General features: G+C 38.6%; 1 protein-coding gene across 2 annotated transcripts in view; it reads left to right on the top strand.

The window, feature by feature from the left end:
* Positions 1 to 351: 351 nt before the first annotated feature.
* tp73 (tumor protein p73) overlaps positions 352 to 14,394 on the top strand; it is a 130,966-nt gene continuing 116,923 nt past the window's right edge. For both annotated transcript variants that reach the window (XM_063032887.1, XM_063032888.1), the window contains exons 1-2: positions 352 to 443; positions 3,757 to 3,895. In XM_063032887.1, the coding sequence (XP_062888957.1) occupies positions 385 to 443; positions 3,757 to 3,895 (198 nt within the window). In that variant the 5' untranslated portion in view covers positions 352 to 384. The remainder of the gene's footprint in view (positions 444 to 3,756; positions 3,896 to 14,394) is intronic.

The following is a 14,394-nucleotide window of genomic DNA, read 5'->3' on the forward strand; positions in this document are numbered from 1 at the left end:
AGAACAGTGATTTAGGTTGTTCTCCCACAGTTTCAATCAAACTGTTAATTTCTAAAATGTTAGATTTAAAGGACTTGAAAGATTAGTCAACAATGTAGGAATCGATTGATCCGTTAAACAAAGTAAGAGAAACAAAGACTACAGAATTTAACATAAAACTGAACAAGTATATGGAGGGATTTTGAATCTTGAACTGAGTGTAGTATGAATTGTTGCACCAACAATATTTTTTAAACAATTATTAAGCTTCATTTAGGTAGCTGAATACAAATGCAATCAAAATTAATCAAAAACAGTTCTAGCAATTTATGATTGTGTTTATAAATGTATGTTTCTTTCGGTTGCAGGGTTCTTTACCCATCACTGGACCATCCTATATCCAAGATGGCTCAGTCTTCCCCAGCAGATGAAGGTCCTACATTTGAACACCTCTGGAGTAGTTTGTAAGTGTGCAATTGTTTTGTTTTTGTAATTATAAGATAGAATCAAAAACAGTAAAGCAGTGGTCCTTCTACACAATATTCATACTTATCTGCTGCAAAATCTTAGCCATCCTTGAAGATGCTTTTGATGGAAAGCATATTTAAGGACTTTAAAGAGGAAAAGAAGATTGAAAATGAACAGTGATTTGCAAGGATGGAGAGTCAAGAGTTGGTTTCTTCTGGAGAGGTGCACTGAGGACAGATTGAAAGGAAAAGGGTGCATACCTGGGGGGTAAAAACAGTTCAGAATTTACAAGTGGAACAAGAAAGGTTTGTTGGATGGTTAGCAGTTTGGTGAGGCTATAGTCAAGGGAGCAGGCATTGACCCTTATAGACAAGATGAACTCAGGGAGGCCTGTGTCCCAACAGCACAATGGAAGCACCTTCCCCAGAAGGAGTGCAGCAGTTCAGGAAGGCAAATCACCATCACAATATCAATGATCATAATGCTGGTGATGGCCAGATTCTGACATTCAGCATGTGTATGAGAAACTAAGGAAGAAGAGGTAACTGAGGCAAGGAAACAACAGAGGCAGATAATCTCAGACTTAGTGACTAGTAAGATAAATGAGCTTTTTGTACTAGTTGGGATAATGAGCTAGTGGGAGCTAGGGAGATAAGAAAGTGGTTTGTGGTTGATAAGAGAACTAAGATTTATTTTAGGGATTATTTTGGAATGGTGAGCAGTTTGTGCAGGTAACATTAACTCTTTATGTTGTCTAGCTTGATCAAGCACTGAAAGCAGATGACCTGTTCAACCTATCTACCGAAGTTTACGTTGTTTGGAGTTAATAGAACAGGGTCAACGTTCTAGGTTCTGATCAGTAATAGTTTTAATGTAACCTCAGCCATCAAAGGTGGAGGTGAGGATGTGGTGGTTGAGCAGATTTATGATTGAATATATTGTCTTGATGAATAAAGGACCAAAGGTCTAGCAGCGGAGGCTTAGAATTCCTGTTTGAAGTTTGCTTTCTACTGGTGGCTCAGTTGAGGTAGAGTTGTGAGATGGGAGACCAATATGGGTAGAGGTCAACTTAGGACTTTATTGTGATGAGACATTAGGAACAGTGAGAACAGATGAGGTTACAAAGTTGATAGAGGTGACCATAAATCTGGTAATTCTGGTGAGAAGGTGATGCGCTCAGACACAGTGCCTCTCTGGGTCCAGCCAAAGGTATAATTGTTCGTCCTTTACGTCCTTTTCACGATCACAAGACACTGCTGGTTATCAAGGACATTAAGTACTACAGGTCTATCCCACTAGCTGGATAGGGATGGAGCTAGAATTGTTGCGCACCAAATTCCCTGCTTTACCTAGGGAGGAAGGTATCAGCGGCATGTGGAAGCAGTGCAAGTCCAGTGGATCGGGGTGGTTAACTTGGACGTTTTTGTTGTGATTGCAAGACCCTGTTAGACATGGGTAATGTAGAATACTGTGAGTCCGATTCACTGGTTTATTGGTGAAACCGATGGTGGGGGCACTGTGTGGCCTCAGTTGTGGCACAGACTAGGCCTCATCTATGCTTTGGGATTGCCTGTTACGACCACTGAGGAAGGAGGCATCAGAGCTAGCTGTGTGTCACTGGATTTCGTGCTGTGTGTCACTGGATTCCATGCTGTGTGTGACTGTGGTTCTATGTTTTGCACCTTGGCCCCAGAGGAACACTGTTTCATCTGGCTGTATTTGTGTGTATGGTTGAATGACAATTGAACTTGAACTTGAAATGTGAATTGGGTACCTACATGAAGAGAGAATTTGAGAATTGATTCAGTAACTTACTGTGGAAAAAACAAAGAAACCATGATTGGGGGATAGGCAGCTTTAGTTTAAAATAGCAGTAAAAATGAAAACTGTATCAGAGTTGGGGGAACAAATAGGGTGAGAGAGATATTAGAGGAGAAAGAGCGAAGGAAAGTGGCTACTCGCCAAGGAGAGTGGTTTACAATAAACAACCCCACAAGATGCTCACTACCTAGGCCCCATCTTCTTTAGTCAACTAGCTCCTTTCTGCTGAAGTTAGGAATTGGTGATAATGTGTCTCAACAGTAATGGAACAAAAAGAGACCTTTCACATGTCCATTATCTCTCCCTATTTCTACTATCCAACGATAACGTATAGTAGCAAATTAACCTACCAACACATTTTGGGATGTGTGAAGGTGGAGCACCCAGAGGAAACCAATGCAGTTATGAGTAAACATGAAAATTCCACAAAAACAGTAACAGGGGTTAGGTCTGAACCCTGGTTACTGGAACTGTGAGAGTACCAACTCTTCCCACAGTGCCATTCCTATTGTAATGTGTCATGAATTATTGTGTCTCCAAATTTTAGTCTGATTCAGGAAAATTAGTCTGATTCAAGAATCTTGATTCTGAATCAGGAAACCAAAGGTTGTCTCCTTTTTTGTCAAGGGAATTGTCCTTATTCACTTACTGTTTCAGAGGGATAAAATGGAGTTGCATTTCTGCTAAAAGTGATCCTAATTTTAAATGGGAAATATAATAGGAAATAAAATGTACTGACTAGAAAGTTGCCTTTTGCATGTTATGACATAATAGAATAAATTATGTGTAACATTTACTTAAAAAATCATCTGGTACAATTTAGCACCTTTAATTTTCTTTACAGTATAACTATCCATAGAAGGCCAGGCTCTTATACAAACACCAAAATCTTTATTAATATTACTATATCCCCCACAAGAATTTTGTTCATAATTCGGCACAAACTAATGAAATGGAAATGTCCTCTGCCTAATATCAGTGACTGGAGCAACACACATCAAAGTTGCTGGTGAACGCAGCAGGCCAGGCAGCATCTCTAGGAAGAGGTACAGTCGATGTTTCAGGCCGAGACCCTTCGTCAGGACTGAAACAAACCACATTAAAATATGAATAGAAATTTCAGGCATGGAAACTGCTAATTGTAGAAAATCAGAACTGCCATTAAAGTGAAGTGGTAGGATTCTGAGATTGAGAATGAGAAGCATTGTGCATTCCAATAAGGGAAATGTTGATTTCTTGTCCCATATCTGACCTGTGAGTAATCGATGCCAATGTCAAATGACTGAAACTAAAGAAACTGGATTTCCAAGCATTCAGAAAAATGGCATGGAAAAGTTTTGTTCTGCAAAAATCTCTTACATCCTTACAATTAAAACAGCTCTTTACATGCTTCTCACCAAATAATGAAGAAATGGAGTTGGCATATCTGAAATTGTGATTGATTCCATTGAAATGCATTTGGTGAGCTATGAAAATTATTTGTTTCAGAGAACCAGACAGTACATACTTTGATATCCCACAAACCAACCTCTCCAGCAGCAATGAGGCTGTGCCAAACTTGTCACAAAATCGAACCGAGGTTTGCATGGATGTATTTCAGATGAGGGACATGAATGAATCTGTGATGGTGAGTTTAATTAAGCTATCTCATTTTACTTCATTTTGTGTGGATTAGTAATGGAATAATGATCAAGAAATTTTGTATTGTTGAGTGTAACTGTCATAATTTTGGATTATAGTATGCCAGCTGGCTGATACTGGAAATCAAACCCTTTCCTCCGTTGTAAAAACAAGATATTCATTATTTGGCATTTACAATATTGTGATGAATCTCAAGAAGAATAAGCAATATTATTTTGGATAAATGAATTGATAATTCATAAATTGGTTTGAAATATCTAAAATATGGATGATGTAAAGCTGAGGTTCCCAACCTGGGGTTCGCGGACCCCTTAATGGTGTTGGTCCATGGCATAAAAAAGGGTTGAGAACCCCTGGTGTAGAGGAACAAGCTACACAAATTCCACAACTTTAGCCCAACAACCTCTGTCTTTTTGTACACAACAACTTCTGTCTTTTTGTACCCAACAACTATGCTGATTAACTATCAATTTTGCTCCTGATTATGAAACCTACTCTTTAACATTTTTTGGACAACAATTGCAGCCTTTCTCATGACTACCGGTCCTATCCCACAGCCACCACAACACTTCTTCCCCTTCATGATAATGCCTTCAATCCCTTACCATCAATCTTTCTACTGACTACCAGATCTAACACCCCCTCTCCCATCTGCCAACTGACCATCAGTCATTTTGTACAACATTATAAAGCATGATAAATTCTGGTGAAACTCTAGCTTGCAGAGCTTTTATTTATTTTATCAAAGTATACATCTTTATATTTCCCACAACTTCTTGAATGTAGAGAAAAATGTGGGTGTAAGTGATCAAATCTTGAACTGATCTAAAGATGTGGCACCATCTCCTAGATCCATTTTCTAAAGCTGTGCAATATCTACATGTATTTCACAAAAGAAAAAGGTTGTCTGCTGTCATCTATTTTGTTCAACTTTTACCAAGAATGCTTCAAATGATATTCTCAAAGATCATCCTGCAGTACATATAGCCTCTGAAGTTTTAAAGGACAGTGGAAATACTTTTTTGCCAGATGATATTTTGTCGTAGGTGAAGTTTATGAGCATTTTTTGGTTGTACACTCCATCAGATGATTGAATAACAGGCCAGATGTTAGGCTGGCTCGTGAGACTTAGTAGAAATTGCTGCAAGTTATTATGGCATTGCAAAGAGAATGGAATCTCAGGGATACACACAGGAAGGTACCAGAAACTATCTGTCCTGTTTGTTAATATCAGTATGAGAGATTTTGATTGATGCTATCTTTGGCCTCTATACAACCAGGAAGTTGTAAAGGATTCTTTGGATTTCACTATTTTTCTTCAATACCATTAGACCCTCAATGCAGATTAGGTTTGTGATACATAAAATATATGAACAAGGAGTTTGCATGATTTTTAATTCCCAAGTACACACCTAGAAGGGCATCCTCTGGCCTACGTTTAATGTCTGATCTTCTTATTATTGATATTGATTTATTATTATCACATCTACCAGAATACAGTGAAAAGTTTTTCTTCCGTACTATTTATACAGATAAAATCATGACACAGCGTATTGAGCTAGAATAAGGTAAGAAAAATAACAATGTAGAATAAAGTGTAAAGAACATCATGGATGACACGAATATCTGAAGAGGATGTCACGAACAGAGCAAACACAAAAAGAGAAATAATGTATGAGATCATGAAAAGGCAACGTAACTTCATTGGACATATGATTAGGAAAGAGGAGTTAGAATTTACAGTAATTATGGGAAAGATTGAAGGGAAGAAAGCAAGAGGAAGACAAAGACAAATGATGATGGAGACAGCAGCCAAAGAACTAGAAATGAATACCAATGAATTGATCCACTTGACCTAAAACAGGAGTGTGTGGGCCATGGCAGTCAAAGCTCAAACTGGGCACGGCACCTGATGATGATGATGATGATGATAATTGTTGCCTTTTTGAAGCAAGTGGGAACTTCTGCCCTTAGCAGTGAGAGGTTGAAAATGTCCTTGAATACTCCTGCTAGATGGTTGACACAGGTTTTCAGAGCCTTACTAGGTACTCCATTGGTACCTTCTGCCTTGCGAGGGTTCACTCTCTTTAAAGACAGTCTAACATCGGCCTCTGAGATGGAGATCACAGGGTCATCAGGTGCAGCAGGGATCTTCACAGCTGTACTTGTGTTCTCCCTTTCAAAATGTGCATAGAAGGAGTAATGCCTTGCAGACCCTGACAGAGTTGCCATGCATCCAATGTTGCCTCCAACCTCGTTCAAAATTGTCTCTTCACCCTTGAAATAGCCCTGCGCAGATCATACCTGGATTTCTGGTACAGACCTGGGTCGTCAGACTTGAATGCCACAGATCTAGCCTTCAGCAGGCGACATACCTCCTGGTTCATCCATGGCTTTTGGTTTGGGAATGTACAGTAAGTCTTTGTGGGCACACACTCATCCACACAGGTTTTAATGAAGTCAGTAACGACTGCAGCATACTCATCTAGGTTCGAAGATGAGTCCCTGAACATAGTCCAGTCTACCGATTCAGAGAAGTCTTGTATGCGCTCCTGTGCTTCCCTTGTCCATACCATCTTAGTCCTCACTGCTGGTGCTGCAGTCTTCAGTCTCTGCCCATACTCAGGGAGTAGAAGTACAGCCAGGTAATCAGATTTCCCGAAGTGAGAGCGTGGAATAGCACGGTAGGCATTCTTGATGGTGGTGTAGCAATGGTCCAGAGTGTTGTTTCCTCTGGTATTGCAAGTGATCTGTTGATGGTAGTTGCTTAGTGATTTTTTTCAGACTGGCCTGGTTAAAATCTCCCAAAATGATGGTGAAGGCATTAGGATGCGCTGTTTAGTGCATATTGATCCCATTACTCAGATCATCTAAAGCCTGTTTGACATTGGAGTTCTAGTCATTAATCTGTCACTGATCAAATCCTGCAGTTGCATGCCATGTAATTTATGTAGTTACTTTGGTAGCAGAACTGATATTCTGTGCATTACAGGATTTGAAGAGCTCTGTGTAATTTGAAATAATTTTCTTTCTGTCATATTTTCTCAGAGGTATTTGTAGCTAGCTATATGTGAAACTGTAGAAGATACAAATGTTACATCATCCTGATTAGTATTTTATACACTTTTATAAAGCCTCCATTGTCATAACAATTTTCATCAATGAAAAGCTGGAAATAACATTCTGGGGATTTTTCCTGAAATTTTTAGTGATTGATCAGTGGGCTTTTTGTCAACCTTTGAAGAAATCTTTGTCAGTGGTGCCTTTTTATTTTGCATTATGCATTACTAAACAGTAATATCGCTTGAGAAGCATATAATGAAAATCATTCATTTGTTTTAATTAAACTCTGATTCCCTCCTAAATGGGAATTTTTCCCTCCTCGATTCCTTGTTCCCACCAAAAGCTCATTTAATGGAGGGAATCTGTGTGTGCCAATAGTCTTGACCTAGGGGAAGGTAGAATGACGAACACAACAGAAGCAAGGCATCTTTTGATTCACTAATTATGTACCAAGCCAAGCCTGACAGCTTAGAGATCAGTTACACCATATGCGGCAGAAACTAAGGCAGCTGAATACTGAATGGGCTCTTAATGTTTAATGAAGAGGTTAAACTGCTTTTGGATGGTGCCGCAGGACAAACAATGCTTTAAAAGTACTGGCTATAAAATGCAGAATACTTTGTTCTTAAGACTTAATTTGATTTTGCTTTTTGCTTTGAATGAAAACATTTAATCCAACAGGAGAGACTCTACAACTGGCACTGAGCAGCCCTTGGCCAGGCAAGACAAATTCAGTTACAACATTAATCTTTTCTACTTGAAATATATTGTCTGTCTGTTATTTAAAATTTGATATCAATGTATATCTCATAGTCTACAAAGATAGATCACATAAGAACATAGCAGAAACAGGATTAAGTCTTTAGGGCCCTCATGCTTGCTCGGCGATTCAATAAAATGTGTTGATGATTGCTGTTTCCCCCAATACGCAACGGTATTATTTGATGTAGTGAGCTATTCCATTCATACTAAGCCATTCCATTCATACTCTTAAAAATAAATGGTTGTGTCCCTTTATTGCAATAGCCCTATATCCCCTTATTCCATTAAAATTTAAAAATCTATCAAACTATCGATCCCACGTCTTTGTTGTATCCCTCTATCAAGAGTATATCATTTTTAGATAGAGAGACTAGTGCTGCACACAATATTCCAGAATACAGTCTCACGAGAGTCTTATATAATTAGAGCAAGACATCTCTAATCTTATACTCAAATCCTCTTACAACCTTCGTAACTGCTTGATGCATCTGCTCATAACTTGGAATGATATTTGTGTAAGGCATTCATGTCTTTCTGAATGCTCCTTTCACTAATCTTTTAAATACCATGCCTTTTAATTCTTTTTCTATTGAAGTGCATGGCTTCATATTTTTCCACATTATATTCTATCAACCATATGCTCTGTAATTCATTTACCCTACCTAAATGCTCATGAATTTTTTCTGCATTTTCCTCATTGCCTATACTGCCAGTCAGCTTTGTATCTTCACCAAAGTTGATCATGTTCAATTACAATTTGATCACTTCATCCAAATTCTCCAGTAGCAAACCCATGGCACCCATTTGTCCCAGCTTGCCGAAAAAAAAATAACATATTTATTCCATATGTGCTTACCCTGAAGAAGTTTAAATCTACTCCGACTGCAGTTCTGTGAGACTTACTCACTGTTCCCCTGCTGTGATCTCTGCTGACTTCCAAATCTTCATGTGCTTACACAGACTCGCTACCATAGCCACATCACCTATCACCATCAAGCTTTTCCTCCTTCCCCTCTCCCCACGATCTTCTTCTGGCATCTTCCCCCTTCCTTTGCAGCCCTGATGAAGGGTCTGTACCTGAACTGTCGATTGTTGATTGATTTCCGTAGATGCTGCCTGATCTGCTGTCTTACTCCAGCATTTTGTATGTGTTACTCTGGATTTCTGCATCTGCAGAATTCTTTGTGTTTATATTTATTCTTTCTTTATTTTTTGTCTAATAACCAGTTTTCATTCTACTCTACTATATTAACCCCCTTCAAGTGGATCGCCTCATACTTTTCCACATTTTTATATTTTATCAGCATATATTTCCACATTTTTATATTCTATCAGCCATATGCTTAGTATATGGCGATAGAATATAATGTAAAAATTTAGCTTAGCAACCTCTTATATAGCATTTAATTCAAGACTGCCTGAAAATCCAAATACAACATATTCATTGTTTTCCCCTTATTTACTGTGCATATTATAACCTCAAACAAACTCAACAATTCTGTTATTTTTGCTTTAGTAAATTAATGTTGAGTGTGCCCAATCCCAGTAGGAATTTTGACACTTCCAGCAGCAAACTGGTGTGTAGTACCCGGTGTTTGCCTTTCTTAAATGGTCGAATTAGATTTGCCTCCTTCATATCTATTGAAACTATTACAACATTTTGGAAATGCACAGCTACTGCAGTTACCCTCTCTGAAGTCAGCACCCTTAAAATCCTCGGATGCAGATCATCCGGGCTTGTAGATTTATTGCCTTTCAGTCCTAATAATTTTTCCAATACTCATTTTATTTAAACTTATACCAATTTCTTTGAGCTCCTCGTTAACTTAGGCCTTTAATACTCCGGTTGCCACAAGTGATTTTCTGTGCAGTTTTCTGTGAATAGAGACGCAAAAGAGGTTAATTTATCTGGAGTTGACTTAGTCTGTAAGAGACCTACAATGACAGATTAATCTTTTATCTGTATAGTTCATAGAATTTTTTACAGATTTTTTTTGTTTTAAGGATTTTTTTTAAGCTTTAAGTTATTTTTCTTTCCATCTTCATCGATACTTTGGCCCTCCTTTGCTGAATTCTGATAACAAGCATAGTCCTTAAATCTGCTGTTTGTTGGTAACTTTATAAGGCTTTTTCTTTGATTTAATAATATCTTTATCGTCTTGATAAGTAGGGCTGGACTACATTTCCTGCTTTCTTTTTCCTTATATATTACGTGCAAGCTATATATTAACTCTTTAAATATATATTTTCCAATTTACAATAGTCAAGTCATGCATTATGCCTTCATTGTTTGCTTTATTTAGAGTTAAGACTTGGCCAGCACATCCTATTGTGTTTGTGTCTGTTAAATTCCAGATATTCATCGTCATCTAATGATCCTTCGATGTTCTAAGCTGCCCTTCATTTGTAACTTCTTTGTACTGTTTTCCTTATCCTTTCTACTACAACCATCTGAGGCGCACTTCCTGAGCATCCAATTCTCTTTCCGTTACACTATCTATTGGAAGGACTTTAGATGGCTCATCCCTAGATTCTTGACATTTCTTGCTGGCATCTCTTCTTTTAATATCCTTGTTTAAGTTGCTTGAAATATTTTCTTTCAACTATACATTTAATCAGCTCTCCTAATTTTTCCATTGATATTTGGTGTCCAAGTCATTGGAAACTAAATCATTGCATGTATTTAAAGCAGAGGTTAATAGGTACTTAGTGAAGATGTCAAAGATTACAGGGAGTGATAATAAATCAGGTGTGATCAATTGGCAGAGCAGATTCAATGGCCAGATGGCCTAATTCTGCTGCTGTGTCTTCACCCTAACTGTCTACTCCTGTTATATTTTCCCAGTGTGTCACTAGAGGGCACCATTGAGTATAATTTTAGATCGAATATATGACCAGAAGAAAGCAGCTTTAAGTTTCAGGGCAAATGTTACGGCTCAAGTGATCCCTAGAAGTGCCGAAAGCTGGGAAGTTAAAATAGAATTTGATTTTCCATTAGTCTAGGTGTCATTACAATCACCTTTATTTCTTGCAACTATCATTTGAACCCGGATCACAGGTACGGTACCAGCGGCCTGGGTTCCATTCACGCCACTGCCTGCAAGGAGTTTGTATGTTCTCCCTGTGACTGCATTGGTTTCCTCCAGGTGCTCCAGTTTCTTCTCACACTCCAAAGACTGACTTGGGAATGTTCAGCCCCTTGTGGTAATTCCTTTCTGACTGAAGAAAAGATGGATTGGTATGTAATATTTGGTTGTACTTTAGTGATGCTGACTTGAAAAGGGTGTTTTGCCTTTCAGCGCAATCTCAGTTAGGCTATGTCACAAAAAAAGTCATGAATCAGGGTTCATGGGGACATAAGAAGCTGCAGATGCTGGAACCTGAGACAGTAAAACAACCTCCTGCAGGAACTCAGTGGGTCAGGAATCATCGACAGAGGAAAATGGACAATCCGTATTTCAGACTGATACCCAAAAGTTATCACCAGTCCAAAACTGGATATAGATTGGTCAAGGTGCAGAACTACTATGGAGAGATTTCAGGAAGAAAATAATGAAGGGCAGATTGTTTGACTAGTTGGCCAGTATGGATTAAGTCATAAACCAGAACTTTACTGTTTAGCTTTAAATTGACAGATTTTCATTTTTAATACCAGTCACCTAGTAACAAGAAGAAGTTATTGTATAAATAACCTACTGTAGGATTAGAATGAACAACTTTGCGATATTCAGTGGGATTAAATTCTTCAGACATTAAGGCTAATATGTTTGTTATCCTCAAAGGATATTATTTTGTTAAAGTTTCTTTATCTTCTGATATAAAATGAGAAAGATATGAATTTGATTCTCTATCCGGAACAATCAAATTTTCTTTTGTTCTGACATAGAAGAAAGACATTAATGACATCAGCTCTCACAACTCTCCCATCAGTTGTATTCCCTCACTTGTATCCCTGTAACTGATTCTCTTTCACATTCCCTAGCACTTCTTAGAAAAATGGATACCAAGTAGCAATGGAAGAATTAGGAGAGCTAATTAGATGTACAGTTGAAAGGAAAGGTGTCAAATAAAGATGTTAAAAGAAGGTATGCCAGCAAGTAATGGCAAGTATGTAGATATTGGCAGGTACATTTCCTAGACACTGGTGAGAAGGCAAATATTATTACCAAATATGATATTTTCTAATGCTGTCCTTTCAAGGCCATCTGCCATATTTTCCTGTTTGGTTAAAAGCTTAAAGAAGAAAGCCATCATCCCTTGTACTGCGCAGCAAGCCAGAATGCTGATAAGACCATAACATATAGGATCAGAATTAGGTCACTTGGCCCATCAAGCCTTCTTCGCCATGTCATCATGGCTGATCCAATTTTCCTCTCAGCCCCAATCTCCTGCCATCTCCCTGTATCTCTTCATGCTCTGACCAAATCAAGAATCTGTCAACATCTGCCTTAAATATACATAAAGACTTGGCCTCTATAGCTGCCTGTTGCAAAGAAATCCACAGATTCACTACTGAAAGAAATTCCTCCTCATCTCTGTTCTAAAAGGACACCCCTCTATTCTGTGGCTGTGCCCTCTATTCTTAGCCTCTCCCATTATAGGAAACATCCTCTCCACATCCACTCTGTCAAGGCCTTTCACCATTCGATAGTTGTCATTGAGGTCACCGCTCATTCTTCTGATTTCCAGTGAGTACAGGCCCAGAACATTCAAATGCTTGAAATATGACAAGCCATTCAATCCTAGAATCATTTTCATTAACAGATGTATATTGCATAATAGTTTTGATACTGGTGTACTTCATGCCCAGTGGTGCTTGCCCAGGCTCTAAATACTCATTCCAAATATCTAGATGCCCAACTAAAATCTGAGCATCTGAGATCACTAGAACCCTTATTTATGCTTTCAGTATTTTCCAGTATTGCTGTCACAGTTGTTTGTCACAATGCAGCCTTGTACAGTATAGAGATATAGATAGTGTTATGTACCCCGTAACTGGGTTGCCAAACCAGCAGAAATGGATCACTCAGTTGGAGTCTGGATTACTAGAACTAAGAAAGTTTTATTAAAGAAACAAGCAACACAGTACTCTAATCAAAAGAATAATGAATGCAACAGTTCAGCAATGATAAACATACATGTGCACAGAATTCAGGATCAATCAAGCTCTATCGTTGTCTAGGGGCAAATGACCAGTTTCAAAGTGACACAAAGTTCAGTTCAATTTAGTTCAGTTCACAGTAATCGTTGCCATGGCGATGGGCAGTGGGGGGGGGGGAAGAGAGAGAGCAAAACGAATGAATATTCAAAACGACTTCCACACAGACCTTCGCAGTCAGCAGTCGGGCGAGTCCTTTGTGATGTCATCTGAGGTCACCAACCGTGACCCCTCCGTTTCCAGATGCGATCATTTCCCTGCGGTGAACCTGGCACCCAGGCAAGGGCGGACACACACTAGGTTCCCGCCGATCGTGCCTTTCCACCCTGTGCGTTTATGGCTTGACCCCGCGATCAGCCGTCCAAAAGCTTCCCACCGACTTGTGAGAGGCGCACCGCTTCCAGGGTCTCGTTATCTCGGGTGCCGTGTGTGTCCTGCCTTAGCGAACCTGTCCCTTTTTATCCCCCTGCTGGGGTATTGCCTGTCCATCACTTCAAACAGTTCAGGGTTCAAAGGGGGAGCCGCTCTAGACAGCTCTCTCTCCTGTCCCTTCATTACACATCTCCAAATGCTGCTCCATTGTCTTCCTTATCTCTCTCTCCTGAAGACAGATGGCAGACCAACTGCTGATCACACAGGACAGCTAACATCTATGTGTATTCTTGTCACAATGGCATCATAGATAATCTGTAATTTTTCAACCTCACTACTTGTTTTCCTTAAAACATTTTGGATACTCAAACAGGACATACAGTATAGTAAAAAAAAATTAAAGATTAGCTTTTTTTTGTAATTTATTTTTTATTGAATTTCATCATCAAACAAACATTTCCACAAGATGTATTTCAGACACTGTACATATATATATACATACACACATACACACACACACACATATACATATATATATCATATAATCATATTTGTCACAAATCTCCACATAATATTTATCTGAGGTATACACTTATAGAAAGGAGAGGGAAGAAAGAACAATCGAAAGAAGAGAACTATGTACAGAGTAGGGAGTGATTTTTTTTTACAACATACTCATTGACGTGTGAGAATAAAATCAGGCCTATGAGGTGTTATGTAGTTAAACCATTTTTTCCAGTATGAATAAAATTGTTCCAACTTATGATTAACAGATGCTGTTATCTTCTCCATTTTGTAAATGTCCATTGTAATTTCCATCCATACATTTATAGTTGGGCTCTCCTGTGATAACCATTTCCTGGTCAGGGTCTTTTTACCAGCCACCAGAAGTACATTAATTAAATATTTATCTCTTTTCAACCATCCTTGAGGTATAAACCCAAAATATATGGTCTTACTCTCTAAGGGTATTTCATATTTAAAGATGTCTTGTAGGGCATTATGTATCCCACTCCAATAGTCTTTGATAACGAGGCATTCCCAGAAAATATGATAATGGTTTGCATTTTGATTTCCACAATTTCTCCAGCAGACGGGGGTTACTATCATAATAAGATTTCTGAGGGGGT

This window comes from Mobula hypostoma, chromosome 25, assembly GCF_963921235.1.
Source record: "Mobula hypostoma chromosome 25, sMobHyp1.1, whole genome shotgun sequence".
NCBI classification, from domain to species: Eukaryota; Metazoa; Chordata; class Chondrichthyes; order Myliobatiformes; family Myliobatidae; genus Mobula; species Mobula hypostoma.